This window comes from Aphelocoma coerulescens, chromosome 6, assembly GCF_041296385.1.
Source record: "Aphelocoma coerulescens isolate FSJ_1873_10779 chromosome 6, UR_Acoe_1.0, whole genome shotgun sequence".
In the NCBI taxonomy this organism is placed as follows: Eukaryota; Metazoa; Chordata; class Aves; order Passeriformes; family Corvidae; genus Aphelocoma; species Aphelocoma coerulescens.
In genome coordinates this window covers 6,302,873-6,318,915 of record NC_091020.1, presented here as the reverse complement: position 1 = coordinate 6,318,915, position 16,043 = coordinate 6,302,873, and the positions used below count along the sequence as shown (strand labels likewise).

General features: G+C 41.0%; 1 protein-coding gene across 4 annotated transcripts in view; it reads left to right on the top strand.

Moving 5' to 3' along the window:
• Positions 1 to 16,043, top strand: part of REEP3 (receptor accessory protein 3) — a 53,069-nt gene that overhangs the window by 12,438 nt on the left and 24,588 nt on the right. Inside the window, exon 2 of one of the 4 annotated variants that reach the window (XM_069019069.1) lies at positions 114 to 246. The exons of 2 other annotated variants lie outside the window; for them this stretch is intronic. Coding sequence is in view for 1 of the 2 variants with exons in the window: in XM_069019071.1 (XP_068875172.1) it covers positions 691 to 722 (32 nt within the window). In the remaining variant the exon portion in view is untranslated. Of the gene's footprint in view, positions 1 to 113; positions 247 to 615; positions 723 to 16,043 lie in introns of those variants that run through there. One more of the 4 variants, XM_069019071.1, reaches the window with a different exon arrangement.

The window sequence follows — 16,043 nt, the reverse complement described above, 5'->3', positions numbered from 1 at the left end:
TTCAGAGGGGTGCAGGAGCCCAGGGAGCAGGCTGGCCCTACCCTCTGCTCAGAAGGCAGGGCTCCAGCCGGTGTCCCCGGTGTCCCCACAGCACTCTTATCTAACCCCTCCAGCACACGAGTGGTTCAGCACGCTCCGGGGCAGCAGGCCAACCTGAGATGGCTACAGCGTGTGACACGGATGTTTTGGCTTAGCAAACGTTCTACAGCATTGCGAGCACAGGGGGAGCCCAGGGCAAAGACCAAGGTAAGGGGTGAGCAACCCACCCTTCTTCTTGCTAGAGTTGGTCACTGTGTTTCAAATGGAGGAGGTGAGAAGGGGAGAAAGGTGCCTTACTGCAAATCTTAACGACTTCTATCTGTTCCTCTCTCTGCCGGGCGCTGTGCAAAGGCTGTCTCCGTGTGGGGGTCTAGGACCGACGCCACTGTTGCGCAGACAGGTCCTGGGTGAAGAAGCAGGAGGAGACAGCTTCCCCAGGCCTGCCCGCCCCGCCTCGCTGCCCTCACGCCCCGCCGGGGTCCCCGTAGAGCCCCCACCCCGCTCCCGCCCCGCCGTGCGCGGCCCCGCCCGCGCGGCCCCACGGCGCAGGCGCGCATCCCCCGAGCCAATGGGGCGGGCGGGCGGGGCGGGGCAGGGCCGCGGGCATTGCGGCCCGGCCGGCTGAGGGAACGCGCCGCTGCCGCCGCCGCGATGGTGTCCTGGATGATCTCCCGAGCGGTCGTGTGAGTGCCGGGCTGGGGCTGCGGGAGGCGGCTTATTTCCCGGGGCGGGGGTGGTCCCGATGAGCGGCGGGAGGGAGGCGGCGCCCCTTTTCTCCTACCTCCAGCCTCCCGAGCCGGGTGTTCTGCGCTCCCCTTGGGGGTCTGTGTGCCTCAGAGAGTCCTTGTGCTCCCAAAAACTCCCCCAAAACCTGCACCGGGCTCATGTGCCTCCTGCTCTAAGTGCATGTTTCCCGGGGCTGCGGAGCCAGCGAGCTCGGGCTGCTTGCGTCTGTCACGCACAAATTGCAACAGTTGCTTGTAAATTGATCCAAAGTAACCTACAAAAACGGGTAACTTTTAGTTTTTAACTTGTAGCAGACTTGAGGGGACTAGAAGAACGCTTGCTAGTGTGAGATGGGTGGTCTGTGCTGAGTATAGTTTGTTAGCTGAAGAGGTAGACTGGCAGTTTTGTTGTGTACTGGACTTCATAAACTTGAGTTTTTGAAAGCCAAATAGGCAAACTTTCTCAGGTGAGAAGCATTATGTTACGTGTTGTGTAAGTTCTGTTTGAGAAAGAGTAAACTGCAGTGTAGCCTCTGATCTTTTTCGTGGGCATTGTACTGTTCCTCCCTGAAACTGATGGGTTATTTTGCTCATTTGAATAATATTCCCTCATACAGGTTGAGCAATATTTGGGCAGCAGAGTCTTCCTCATGCTCCTTGCTGAGTAGCACTGTGACTCTGGGGCCCACAGTGCTTATTGGGTCGCTTGAGCTGAGATTTGCTGTGTGTGAGTTTTTGCCAGGCAAATGAAGTGAATCTGCTCACAAAGCAGTCCAACGAACACTCGAATTAGCATAAAGTATGTAGCAGGAGTGTGTGATCCAAAGCAGGGCATAATAGGATGTTCCTGTTTTGTTGGTGACAGATATCCCCCTTAAGCTATCTGGTGTAATTTCATCTGAAAATGTTGTCGGGAAGTTTTCTCATACTGCCACGTACATTTTCCTGCTGCAGTCCAGTCACCTAGATAAGTAGTAGTCCTTCTCCCCCTCGCTGCCCTCCCTGAGACTTGTCACATAATTGCAACTTGCAAAGTAGAACATCATGTTCCAGAATTGGCAAAAGAGGACAGAGGTTTGAAGAGAGGCTGTGGGAGGAATTGCTGTTGGTGCACTTTGTCACTGTGGTCTTCCCATGGGCAACACACGGCGCTAGAGGCAAGAGACATACGTTTGCTTTCTGTACATCAGATGGAGTTGTTCAACCTGTTTCTGCTTTGTTATGTAAGAGCATCAACCAAAGAATTCTTATTTTAACTACTTAGACTGTGTTGGTTTCAAGGGAAATAGCAGCACCTTAATTTCTGATGACCAAATTCTTGTGAAATTAGTTGGGCTTTTTCTCCCTGAATTGCTATGAGTTGTATTTGCATAAGAATAAAGTCTTCTATGAGCCTAACCCAAGAGGACAGGGAATGAAGAGAACAGCTACTGTTCTCCACAGATTTATTGCAAAAGATAATAAAGGATAATGTACTGTGTAGTTCTGTGTAGTTTGGTTTCCTGGTTGCCATTGGTCACTCATCTGTGTGCCCTAATTATTTTTGCTAAAAAGGGAGTCCTAAATATTATTTATAAATCCTTTCCACCTTCTTGTGTCCTTGTTTCCTAGCGGTGGGACTTAGTTTGCCAGTGTTCAATTTCCCGGGAAGGTGAAAGTGTTCAAAGAGAACTTGGACAGCTTTGGAGACTACTGTTTAATTTCACTAATAAAGCAAAATTCATGTGGAAACGGAAGGTGAGAGGTAGCACGGAAGTAGATATGGTGTGACATGAGAGGTCTTAACTTCAATGGCCTTGAGAATGTCCTTCTCATCCTGTTTTCTCAGAGACTATTGTCTTCCTTTTTTTGATCTGTTTTCCTTCCTGGTCTCTTCTCAGATGTACCTGTTTCAGTGACTTTGGGTCTCTGGATTGTGTGTTTGGAGTTTGGAAGGTGTATACTCTTTTTCCCTTAGATGCACTAAGGAACATATTTTTAAACACTGTGTAGCTGTGAAGACCTGGGGCTCTTTCTTATGTAGCATTTTGGTTCTGGTGTGGTGACCTCCTGGTGCATATGTCCACAGCAGGCCCATGCAGCCCTCATGTGTGTGGGCAGCCATCAAGAACACCTGTTATCTTGACTGGTGATGGGAAAGAGCAGCAGTTTTTCTGTCTATGGCAGAGTTCTCCACTCCTGACTGACCTCCTATGTTTCACGGCCAAAAGAGCAGCAAAATATTAATTTGTAGGTGTGTCACAGTGCCCTCTGCTGACTTCTGACGTGGTGGACTTGTCCTGACACGGTGGGTCCCAAGCAAACTGCCTTCTGATTCAGTTTGAGACTTTGCAATTTGGGATTCATTAACTCCGCTAAAATAGGTTGGTTAAAGCTTTAAAGAACTGGGGAATGGAGCTAATAGAGAATTTGATTCTTAATTGCATATGAATTGTCTTGAGGAGTCATGCACAGGAAATGGGGAGTGGTTCAAATTCACTGTTCCACATAATAATCTTCAGCAATAAACTTTGTTTTAATGAAATCTTTTCTCTTTGCTCTATAAATGCTATTATTCTTAAGCATCTAAACTTGTGAAATACTTTGTACTAAATGCATGTTGTCCTTATGTCAAGAAGCAGAAGACTTGAAGTGCAGAATTAAAAACATCTTTTAATTTTCAAGTTCTGTCAATTGGGTGCTATTGTAGTAAGTATAGCTCATTATTTCTAAAATACACTGGCTGTTGCAACAGTTTTTGGAATGTTTACTTCAGGGTTTTTCCTTTTTTTTTTTTTTTTTTTCCCAGTTACAAAACCAGCAAGAAGATAAAAATTTCATTCAGAGTCTCAGAAACTTCTGAGTGGTACATATTGTCATTAGTCTTTAATGGTGGAAATAAAATTTTAAATTTGCGACTGCCCATCTTGTTAACTTCAAATAGAGCTTGTGCCTGACTTAGTCTGCTTGGATTGCTCATTCTTCTCATTTGTAAGGTCTGAGCAATTGTGTACACATCAGTTGCTGAGACAGTATTTAATAGTAAACATGCTGAGTACTTGTCAGTCACAGCCTGGTATGGATGAGATCAGACCATCCTCTTGTGCCAAGCAAAGATGTGAAGCATCCTAAATACAAAGTAGATGGCCATTTTGTTCTTGCAATCTGTTAAAGCAGACTGTCTGCTGTAATCTGTTAACTTTTTTCCCTCCTCACTTAAAAATGAAAGTTCCCCCATCTGTGTTGCTTTGCAACACACTCTCTCCCTTCATGTTGGAGTACATGGTTTGTTTCCAGTTAAGTTGGTCAGCATCCATGAATGCTGGAAGGGAGAGTTGCAGTGCTCCACAGGAGGATGTATTTGTCTTGGGTACTAGTAGTTTTCTGTGTGCTTGTATTTATAATGTCTGTCTTCCCCACCCCCATTTTAGAGCCTTGCAAATACTCCTTGATTCTGATATTAGATTATAACTAAATATGTTAAGCTGGACAAAGACTGTCTGGGGACACAGGAGGTGACCTGAAGGTAGGTAGTAGTATTAGTCTCTCTCAGCCTTTGCTGCTTTACAAATTGGAGCTGTTTCTTTAATGGTAGTTTCCGAGGAGTTATCTTAGTCTACTTTTAATGCTTCTGTTGTTGTTTGACATTTCCAGATGTGCAGCTGCCCCTAGAATTACTACGTATCTGAGAATGGGTGGCTGAAGCCAGAGCTTTTGTGTTTATTGGATTGTTGTCAGGAATACCCTGGTATTTATCATGTAGGTGATGTTTTATGTAACTGTGTATGCTTTGACTGTAACCTAGATTATGTCTTGTTCTTGGAATACAATTTTTTAAATTAAAAGCATAAAGTACAAAAATATTTACCCTCTTGTTTGCTAATCAGCTTGCTGTCAAACATGTCTTAAAGCACTCACAGCTCCTCAGATGGAATTAAGTAACAATAATACCATGTGTTGTGTGGAAGGAATAGCTAAAGCTTAATAGCCTAATCTTCAAGTTGGAAGGGCCATTTGTGGGAGTGTTTCTTTGACTGTTTGTAGCCTGCTCTCTGGCAGAATGGTTGCAGCTGATGCTGAATTTCTGCCGGTATTCTTCCAGTTTAAAGGCCTATAAATTGCTGCCGCACCTGTGGGGAAAAGAGAGTTGCTGTCATCGTGTGAGTGAGATGTGCTCCAATGTCTGTCTCATCACAGAACTGGAATGAATCAGTGACCATGTATCAGTTATCCTTGGCATTTCATGCTATGCTTAAATAGATCTCACTGTCCTTCTGCTGGGAGCGGGGGGGGGCCATCCTGCCTGTCACCCTCTCTTCGTTCACTTTCCACAGGATCCAAACGTTACTCTGTGACTGCTGTGTAAGTCTGGTTGTTTTGTCAATTAGAATGAAAGTCAGCGTTGATAGATGTTAATCTTTTGTTAGTTGCAATGAGCTGCACCAGCTCACACTGCTGTTATGTAGTTGCTAGGTAAGTGCTGTGTTGAGAATGAAAGGTTGCAGGACAAAACCAGCATTATTTTAGGCTTTAGCGTATGACCACACTGGTTATAGTGTACTCTAAAACTACATTCTTCGCTTTCACGTTGCTGCTTATTCTTTCTTCTTGTGAATCTAGTTCCAGTAATAACAGTGCAGCTGTTCTAATTAAACAAGGTGTCAGATTTTTAAAAGTGTATTCAATTTTATGGCTTGAAATCTGTAAGCATATGCAAGTGTAGGGATTAAGTGTATTGTTCTGTCTGTACGAAAGTTTAAAATCATTTATATAATTGAGCAATGAAATCATCAGAACACTTCTCTCCAATAGCTCAGCTTCTCAGTGAGGCAATCCTAATATGTACAATGAGAAGTTTCTGCTCACTTATATGTGGCTTGTAACACCTCTTGAGTTAGTACAATGCAAAATGACTATCTATGACAGCTTGTAAGAAAGAAGTGTCCCTACTGCCTGCCTGGCACACCTTGCCTTAAGTCAACATTTGCTCTGTAGCTTAGCTGCTCTTTTCTCTCCCATGTTTACAGGATGGTGTAGGTGCAGAGCATGCGTGGTCAGTGTGCCCAGCCTATGGCAGGCGGGTGGACTGAAGCTTGTTCAAAACAGATGGAGCACGGCTAGAGGCGTCCTGTAGAGTCTGACGTTCTTACTTAATGGTCTTGGCATGTACTGGGTTACAAAACGTGCTGAAACTCACATCTGCGTCCCATGCATTATAGATAAAGAAATACCAAGAACTGCGTGATCTGGCACAAAAGGATGTTTCTAATTAAAACAAACAACCTCCACGCTTGTGTGTTCCACAAACCGATGTCCGCTTTGAGTGAACACATTGTAGGCTATTGAGCATTTCTGCAGCCTGGACGGAACAGCTTGTCTTTCCTGGGTTTGTATGTAGAGACAGCTCCTGATATGCTTGTGTAAGGCTGAGGAAGATCCTGAGCCAAATTTTGATTAAAAAAAAAGTTGCTTTGGCTCAATAATTTTAATGCTTGATAAGAATTTATCTTAAAAATGTGTGTAAAAACATGTCTGGCAAAGTCCTCTGTTCCATTGTTCCATGTGTAAAGGAGGTTTCTCTAAGCTTTTTGGTCCTTTTTATTCTGGTTTTGAAATTCCATAATTTCAAAACCTATGAAAGTACTAGGATTTTACAGAAGAAAATATTATAGCTGCCAACAGTAGGATCCCTCTGTTGTCAATCTCACTCTAAGACCTGCCAGGCTAGATTGTAACAATTTACTACAGGACAAACGAGATGAGGTGTGAAGAGTCTAGGTAGGAAAGGTGATTGCAGGTTTTTTGCAGACCAGTATGGCTTCAAGCTTGACTGGCCTCAGTGGTACAGAATAATCTGACAAGATACTTTTGGACATGAGGGAAATAAAACACCCCACAGAGGCTCTCTCTGCACTGAGCTTTTTGTCAGCCATTGCTGTTACTTTGCTGCTCAGTTTATCACTGGCAAAATAATAGGCGTTACTTCTGTTTCTGTTGTTTCATAGCAGTCTGCAAGAATCAACACGGAGGTGGGTTTAACTAGATGAATATTTGCCCTGTGTTTATCATCTTTGGAACATTGCTCATGCATCCCAAAGACAGTTGGAACTTGCATTTGATGTTGAAAACCAGGTGCAATTTTTTCAAAAGCCTGCAACCTGGCTTTAAGCGCAAGGATTTCCCAAGCAGAATTTTTCCTGATGCGAGAAGCCTGACATAATGCTGTACTTTTTTGTGTTAAAGCTGTTGGAACTTGCAGTGCTCAAAGGGGAAAATCAGAAAACAGTTTGTGCTTGTGCCTTCCCACCACTGTCTGGTTTTGTTATTTCCTCCCCCCACCCTGTTTTTTTTGTAACTCATTGATCAAAACTGTAGAAAGGGGAGAGTAAGGAAGACGGTCACTAGCTTAAAGAAATCCTGATTAGTTTTTACAATACAGTAATGTTACCTTAAACTAATATAAAAAACCCAAATATTAATTATTTGGCTTTGTGCTGTTATTACTCACTTTCATCTGCTAATATTTTTTTTTCCTCCCCCCCATTAGGATTTTGTTCTAGAACACATAATTTCCTTTATGTCTAAAGGCATGACTAGGATTACTCAGTTGCAGCGTATTTAGTATTAGGCTGTTTTAGAAGCTGACCTATTCAAAATTTTCAGCAGTGAACAGCTTATGGTTCACTTGGAAGACAATATAATCACAGAAACATAAAATATGTTTTACATGACTGCTTTGGCAGTCATTATTTTGCTGTAGTTGCAATGTAAGCAGTGTTGGTTTTACTATTGTACTTATAGAACTTTGAGGGGTAGTTTTTCTTGCCTGAAAGTTACCCTTGAATGGTTGAGACAAAATGGAATTTACATTTGTATAAAGAGGATAATGTGAATTGGGCAAACTATCTTTCATTTGCATTTGGAAAACAAAATTTCTGAAAAGGCACACATGTTGTTTGTATCTTATGGTTTCTGAGCCCATTTACATAAAACCAGTCAAACGTATTTGTGTTAACAGAATTCTTAAAATATTCTTTTTGGTTAATCAGCATAGTGTGCTTTATTTGTTTTTGGGAGAGAAACCTACCCCTCCAGCTAATTAATTAATGCATGGGTCTCTAAAGAAAGACCCATAAATGATTTATGGGTTCAAAAGGGAGGAAATTAGGGTATCTTTTAGCATTGTATTTTTGACAATAAGGTTAAGTTACTAATAGAACTGCATGATTAAGGCTGGTAGAGATTCTGCTTGTCAGTCTTGACTCGGTGTCTAGCAGAATCTTCACAGAGTTCCCTGAGGCATAATTGAGGAAACACATATACTTGGGAATGACAAGTCCAGATGCTACCTCAACAGCATCTGCCAAATACAAAGTTCACAGAAACCTTTTCCTGTGTACGATGGAGGGGTCTGTTTTTTTGAATGCTCTAAGGTGCTTCAGAAGTACATTTCTGGGTTATAAGATTAACAGAATTTGAAAATCATGGACCTTAAGGCAAAAAATTAAAATGTCAGTGACTTTGGATGATTAAAAGCAAAACCACCAGCTGTCTGGAATAGAGATAAGACATGATTACTTTTACTTCAAGAGTTGGTGTTACATGGTTCCGCTTACCACTTTGCTCAGATTGTGGTATTTTTGTAGCATTTTTTTGGGAGAGGCAAGACATTGAGGCTGGTCTGTGATGACACCCTTGGGTTCAAGAATGTGTAATGATTAAGTAGGACCTTTCTGAGCCTTTGGGTTATGAACTTCACTTTTCTCTCTGGAGCCACCCAGACAGATTAATATTCCACACGGTGTGACATATAGAAGTGTGGACACTTTTTTTTTTTTTTTTAAATGCAACCCATATGAATGTGTGGTTACATGCAGTGTGGTTTGCCTTATACTAGCAGACAGCTCAAAAATAAAATATGGCTTCCCTTGGAATAAGCAGAAGCAATTTTTAGTTGGGACCACCCCTATTTTAAATGATAGTTTCCTATAGCCAGTTATTTTGATGTTGATTAATACTCCAAAAATACAGAAGATACTCTAAGAGCAGCAAGCAATGACTGTGTATTTTAACCTGTGAAATTTGCTCAAGTCTCTAGTGGACTTGATGTAGGGTGAAAACCAAAGTTGGAAAGGTAAGAATCCAAGTGGAAATCAGTTTTTTGACTATGGCATTTGGAGGTGTTAGAGGGAATGAGCCTAGGCTGTAAGTGATGGCCAAGCCTGGAAGGGGAACTCCAGTGCAGTAGCTAGCTTTGAAGCCACTTGTCAAAGCTGAACAAGATTTGAAAAACACTTGAGAATAGGCATGACTTCAGAGTCTTGAGAGAATATAAACTGGGTTTCCTCTAGTACTGAAAATAATATTAAAGTACTGGATTCCTGAACCTGCAGTTCAAGCGCTGGGTACATCAGGACACTTTCTCCTTAGGCAGCTGCTGAGACAGTAGAGGAAATATGCTTGAACACTTTAATGGAAAGAATTTCTCCCCATCTCCTGCAGTTGAGACTTGGATGTCTATAGCCTGTGTTTATACATGGGTTTCTCATTGTGACTTCTATTGTTTGATTGAAAGTAATATAACTCAGGGTAAATATGCCCAAATTAACTTTAATAAATAAAAAGCTGGCCTTGTATCCTTTCAGGTAACCAATTTTTTTTTTTTTCCCCACAGCAGTGAAAGAGATTACTGCCTCTTAAAACACGGAGTTATCTTACCTTGGGATTTGCATACATTAAATGAGTGAGGCAGTTTTAAACATTAAGTACAGTTGCTGTAATGAGAATGTATCCTGTTGGGCTTTTTTGGCCTTTATTCTAGGGATGTGGTATTCAGATATTTTTGGCAGAATTTGTTTCAGTTTTCTATCACCTGCAGACCTTCTGTCACTTAATTAGTATTGCTGCTCTTCAGCTATGCTGCATTGCTGCTTCTGTTCCAATTTTGTACTGGATGAAATATCATCTTTGTATGCAAATCTGATTGTTACCTGGTCATTTCACCAGGACTGGGATCTCTGAGACTTTCAGGAGCTGAAGCTTTAAGACTGTTAAATATGTTTAAAAATGTGCAGGACTTGTCAGTACTGAGATAAGTCTTTGCTTTGTTTTCTTTATGTTAGCTTTGGCTCTCCAAACATCTATTTAACTTTCCTTGTTTCAAAATTTGCTGTGGCACAGGGCAGAGAAACCTTTGAGAAGAAGCAGCTGCTGACTTGACACAAGTTAGCTGAAGTTACTGTAATTAACAACTTTTCTATATACCAGTTAGATTGCAATGGAAGGTGTTTTAAGGTGTCTTTTGGATTCTTCTTAAGTATCCTATGAAGATATGAAGGATGTCATGTTCTTACACAGAAAGACAGACTTAAAAATTTGTAGAAGCATCCAACATAATTTCAAAGACACTAGGCACAAAGCTCAGTAAGTAGTATAAATAAGAGAGCTGGTAGTTTTTTACTTGAATTTGTGCAAGCCAAGAAACTAACAAGTGCATTTGTAACTTTAAACCTCGTATCAAAATGAAACACCTCATTCTAGATCTATAATGTTCCTGTTAATCTTGTTCAGCACATCATCTGCATTAAATTAGGCATGTCTTTTAGGAGCTCTCAGAAATATCCTAAATGGAGAGGATCATGTTGCTCATGAAAACTGCATGTGTAGGTTGTAGTACCTCCAACAGTAGTAAGCGTAAAGAACTTTTTCCAAAGCAAGGAAGCTCATAAGTGGGTTTCTCTGTCATCTGTCAGTTACCTTTATTATGTAAACTCTTTGTGACAGTTTCTTTGAACACGCATGTAGGTATCAGCTTTCATCTTTAAACTTAAAAAAAAAAGTGGTCTTAATTGTATTTTGCTCACCTGCTTTATGAAATAAGCTTATTCATGCATATACTAAATGAAAATAGAAAATATCTACTGAAAACTAGGTTTGGTTTGATGATTTTTTAGAAATGAAAAATAGCAAATTAGTCAATTTGTTTCTTCTGACATCTTTAATCCAACTGTCAGTCCTTGCAGATCATTAGAAGAAAAGCACAGTTCAGTACAAGGACACATCTTTTTCTTTGAACAGTGTCATGTGCAAGGCTGTTTTAAGAGCTGTCTGAGAAGTACTTGCAGTTGTTCCTAGTTGTTGGCTAGTTTTCAATGTTCAGTTGTGCTCCTGCCTGATACCACAGCTGGCTGATATGGGGCCACAAGTACTTTGCTTCCAGTGGTAAGCAGTCATAGCACCAGAGAAATCAGAGATGATTTCAGATATTTGAAGGAAAATAACTTACTTGAGATTTAAGTAAGTGTGAGCGGTTTTGAAAATGAATACTTCTCCAGCAGGGATGAAAATTTGCTATTGAGTTTGAGGTAGGAGCTAGGGGGAAGATTTAAGTTTTCTAATAAGTGTTGTTCTGCGTTGGAAGCATTCCATGTTTGCTCTTTATCATGAGGAAGTGTTACAGATGATCTGGTTTCGGTTCCTTGGTGTGAGTGCTTGTAAGGTGGGAGCTCACCTGACTGCCCTGCACATGTGGTGAGCTCTGTAAGACTGTAAACAGGAAGGAGTACGGGGATGGGCAGGACGCTATTACAGCAGGAGTCAAACACGTATCGTAAAAGCAAGAGGTGAATAGGTAGTCATGCAGAGAAGTGACTAAGAGTTTTATAACAATTTCTATTTGCCTTCCAGTACTAGCTTTTTGGAATTTTCTGTACAACTGCGTTTGTTGGGCCTTTTGACTATGTTTTGAGCAGCATTTGTTGGCTGGTGGGGTTTTTGATTTTTTTTTTTTGTTTGGTTTGTTTGTATTGTTTTGTTTTTTAATGACATGGTGATGGTATCTCCAGAATTATGCCCCTCTGTTAAAGCCCTTATGTCTAGGCTATCCAGCAGCACAAGAAAAATTGCTCAGTTGTGGACACAAGTTTTGGGCACTGTCTCCAGGCACAGGCATAGATTCTTTGAGTTAGAATTCTATGCAAATAGCTTTTCCCCAAGTACTTCTGCACTGTACTGGACCTATATGTGAACAGGAGGTGAGTTGATTCACAGGTTTTGTGTACCAGTAATGCCCTGTCAATTCATGAGAAGAGTGACTGGGAGAAAACTGTGTTAGAGCCCTGATGCAGCTTGACCATGTGGAAGAATTTCCAGGCTGACTCATTAGAGGGTAGCCTGGATTTTGCTTCGGGAGTTGTTTTTTAGCAGTCTCTTGTTCCAGACTGCCACAGCCCCCTGAGAGAGGGCTGTTAGAGCCCATAAGTACATCAGCACCTGAACACAGATTCCAGTGCAGAAGATCCCTTATAGAAGTTTTTGTGATTTTTTTTTTTTTTTTTTTTTTTTTTTTTTTTGTTGTGCTCTTTTTAGACTTCTTTCAAGGTTCAGGCAGGGATGTTTCCATATCAAGACAACTTGAAGAGTTATCTGGAAACAGGTTCCCTAATTTGGGGTAGATCAATAATTAGTCCATAAACACAAGTGGATAACAGAGCCTGGAGGTCTACACTGGAAGAAAGGCTTAATTGTCTCCTATCAGGCTGCTTGCAATTATTATACTTGCAACCCATTAAATAAGTGTTCCTGGCATAGAAAAGTCCCATGCTTTAGAGGAATCAGTGGGGATGTCACTTTTTCTCTTAAAATTCTAAGGTGGTTTCTGACTGTTTAAGTAATTGCATTTTAGTACTGGTTATGCTGTGCTTTGGAAGAATCTGGCAGTTGCTTTGGAGAATTCCAGCTTTCTAAGCTGGAAAGTTAATAGTTGCCTTGCTCTGTTCAAGAATGTGCTTTATTCAGATGTGTCAGTGCTTCTGGGTATATTCTTTAACTGTTAAGACTTTTTTTTTCTCTGGCTTTTGGGGATATTCTCGTCATAAGAATGCTATGAAGATTTTAACAGACCTGTTTCTGATTGCATTCCTGCATTTTGGTAACTGTAATCTGCTAAAGGAGTTGCTGAACTTTAAGTTTGCTACTGTTAGCAGACATATTCTTTTAATAGGATTTACATTATTTTCTGTGTTCCTTGCCCAAGGCAGGGGGGTTGGAAGAAAAAGTAGGATACAATTTCTTGTGGGGTTCAGGAGCTGATCCTCATGCTCCCCTGTCCCTGTAACAGACTAGCATTTTGGTCAAAGTGTAGTTTTTGTGATTACTTGAATATGTAGTTTTTTACTGTAGGTTGTGTGGTTAGTATTGTGTATCTGAATAGCAAAATGGAACTAAATTCTGTCAGGTGCTGGACGGAAGGTCTTCGTTTAGTATAGTGCTTTTCAAAAACATTCAGGACAAAAATGCTAGGGTGAGCTTTTTTTTTTGTCTGGACATGTGAAAACACAGCTGGTAGCTGGCTTAGTCTAGAAATTACTACCCAGCTGTAACACTCAGGGGTAGGGGTCAAGCATGACTTGAGGGTCTTGTTTTTTTGGCAGTGTACTGGGTTTGTGTGTCAAGGTTTTAATCTTCTCGTTATCCTACTCTGGTTTGATTGGTAATAGATTACCAATCAAATTACCCAAGCCGAGTTGGTAATTGCCCTTGACAGTAAATGGTGAGTGATCTCTGTCCTTATCTCTCCCCACAGCCTTTGAGCTTTTTGTTGTATTTTCTCTCCCCTGCCCAGCTGAGGAGGGGAGTGATAGAGTGGCTTTGGTGGGCACCTGGTGTCCAGCCTGGGTCAACCCACCACATGCAGGGTTTTTGGCTTTTTTCCCCTGAACAGGATTCTTCCAGATACTCCTTATGCCTTATTTTGAGCTTGAGGGTACCACAGAGGTGCACAGCAGCTAGAACTTACTCCGTAACTGTAGCCTTAACACTTGGTAGCCAAAAAAAGAGGAAAAAATCCAAACTGCTGATCTCTGATGGGAGTAGCTTGGAAGTATATGGGCAGTAGATAGTCTAAACAAAAATGCTTCTGCTTTTGCAGTGTGTGCTGACTGAAATCCCAGTGGATACATTGTTAAGGCATATGGCTCTATTTGCCTTTTTTACAGCCAGGAACAGCCAGCCAAAGATTCAAGCATTGTTCTTTAGATTTTATTCTGCTGTTTAATTTTCATTAGCAAACTTCCCTTCAAATGAAATCTTGCTTAGGCTAAACTTGCTAACCATATGTGGAATAGTAGTTATAGTTCATCTAGAAGTGAAATGGTATTACCACCACCAGACCTAATTTCTGCATAGATAGTAGGGGGTTGCCTACATTACTTCTGGTATTTCCATGTTGTCTGACCAGCTCTTAGAAAAAACTTGTGTTTGTTTATGACAGGGATGGAAGCTGCTCCTAACATAACTGGGAAAGACTTAGTATTGACAAGGGGATCTGGGCATGGTCAGCAAAGCAAGGCACCATATCAGGCCTTTATATTCAGTTCCATGGTTTTGTGGAGGCATGGAGGATTCTTTTATTCTCCAGCCTGCCACTCAAGGGTGTAGGTACATATTCCTACTGTAGATGCACACAGTGTCTGGCTCTGTATCAGTCTGTGGAGATCCTCAGCCTTTAAATGAGTGGACAAATGGGTGTCATCTCTGTTACAAAGTTTGTTAAGGAAAGGGAATATTTAGTGAATGGCCTTGTCTCCAAAGCATCTCATACTCAGCTTCCTGGATTGCTTTAACTGTTAGGTAAGGGACACAGAGCATTTCCTTTTTTGCGTTTCAGAGGAACAAAAGGAAAAAGCGCCGAACACTAGTCCATGCTTTGGGCAGTACTTTCACATTTGGGCAGTGTGAACAGACTGAACCCTTAAATGCACTGTTGTTAATGTTAACGCCTTAGTGTTTGGGGAGTCTGGATGCAAGTAGTACTTTTGAGTGACGAAGTTGCTTTTGTTTGTGTCTTGGTTTCTTTCATTTTTAATATTTTTTGAAACTGTGGCTTTAGAGTTGTTTACTATCCAGGTCAAATATGCTCAGTGCCAGAGGAATGTGTGTTCAGGTGACTGATCTTTCAGTTATCAGTCAGATGCAAACTCAGTTGCTTTGTTTCATAAATGAGCCTTTCAAACAATTATTCACTTTAAAGCTATTAAAATTGTAAACCCATAGATTATGTGATAATACATGCAGTAGGTTGGGGTTTTTTAAAATACAGCTATATGGATACAGAAATACGTTGTTTTATCCAGATTTAAAGGCTCTTTGATACTTTTTTCTTTGTGTTTTTATTTTAATCTTCTAATTTGAGAAGCATTTCTCTTTACATGAGCAAAATGTTTGTAGAGGAGGTGGCTGTACCAAAAATGGAATGCTACAGTAGCTGTTGAGTCCAGCTGAGAACCTGAAATAGCTGGGCTGACAACTGGCAGTGAAATTACATTGGTAAGCAGGATTATCCATATATCTACTAGTAATATCAAGTAAATGACGTCACACTTGGCTGAAATCTGTTTCCATCTGTGGGAGCTGCCTTTATTTTTGTCTGCTACACTCATGCAGTGTGCTGATATCCACTGTGAAATACAAACTACACTTTTAAAAAACCACTTGAGCTTTTAAATTTGAAAAGCTATAGAATAATTGGGAACATCCTTAGAGTAGTTTTACAGTTACTGCAGAAATACCAGAGGATGGATGTGCTCATAATGTGTAGCAGTAGGTGTTGCTGACAGCTTTGAGCTTTTTTGAGGTACAGATCCAAAGAGGAAAAGGACTGGAACATATGGGGCTTTTGTAGCCATCTAGCAGGCTCCCTGCTGCTCCTGTTCTAGGTGTTTCTGCTTCAGTCAGCTGCAGTGTTCTCTCTTTTGCCACTATACTGACCTATCATGCATAGATTGAGGGTAAAAGTGTATTTGCTGGCCTTCAGCTACTCACTGTTGACAAGCTGGCTTTTGTACTGTAAAATTGCCTGGTAGCTTTAACTAAGGTTAGAGGACTTTGCCTGTGTGGAGAAGATAGTGGTGCCAGAGTTGGCAGCAGCATCATGCCACACTTTCGATGTCAGCTCTGGCTGTAAGGAGATAAAAACTTCACAGTGCTAGTTCCTATTATTACTGACTAAATATGCTGATATTTTGTTTTAATCCTGTCTACCCAATTCTAGTGAACAAGCAAAAGTTTTTCTAACACTTCCATTTTACAGCAGTATTGAACACTAATAACAAATAATATATTGAAGTATATATAATATAATAATATTATAGAATAAGATAATAATGATATATTGTGGTGTTAACTATTCTCCACTCTGTAGCTTTAAAGTGATTTCTAGAAAAATTCTTTAAAAGAAAAAATGGTTACAAAAATAGGTATCTTTCTAACTCCTGATTTGACTAGTATTGAATAACTGAAAGA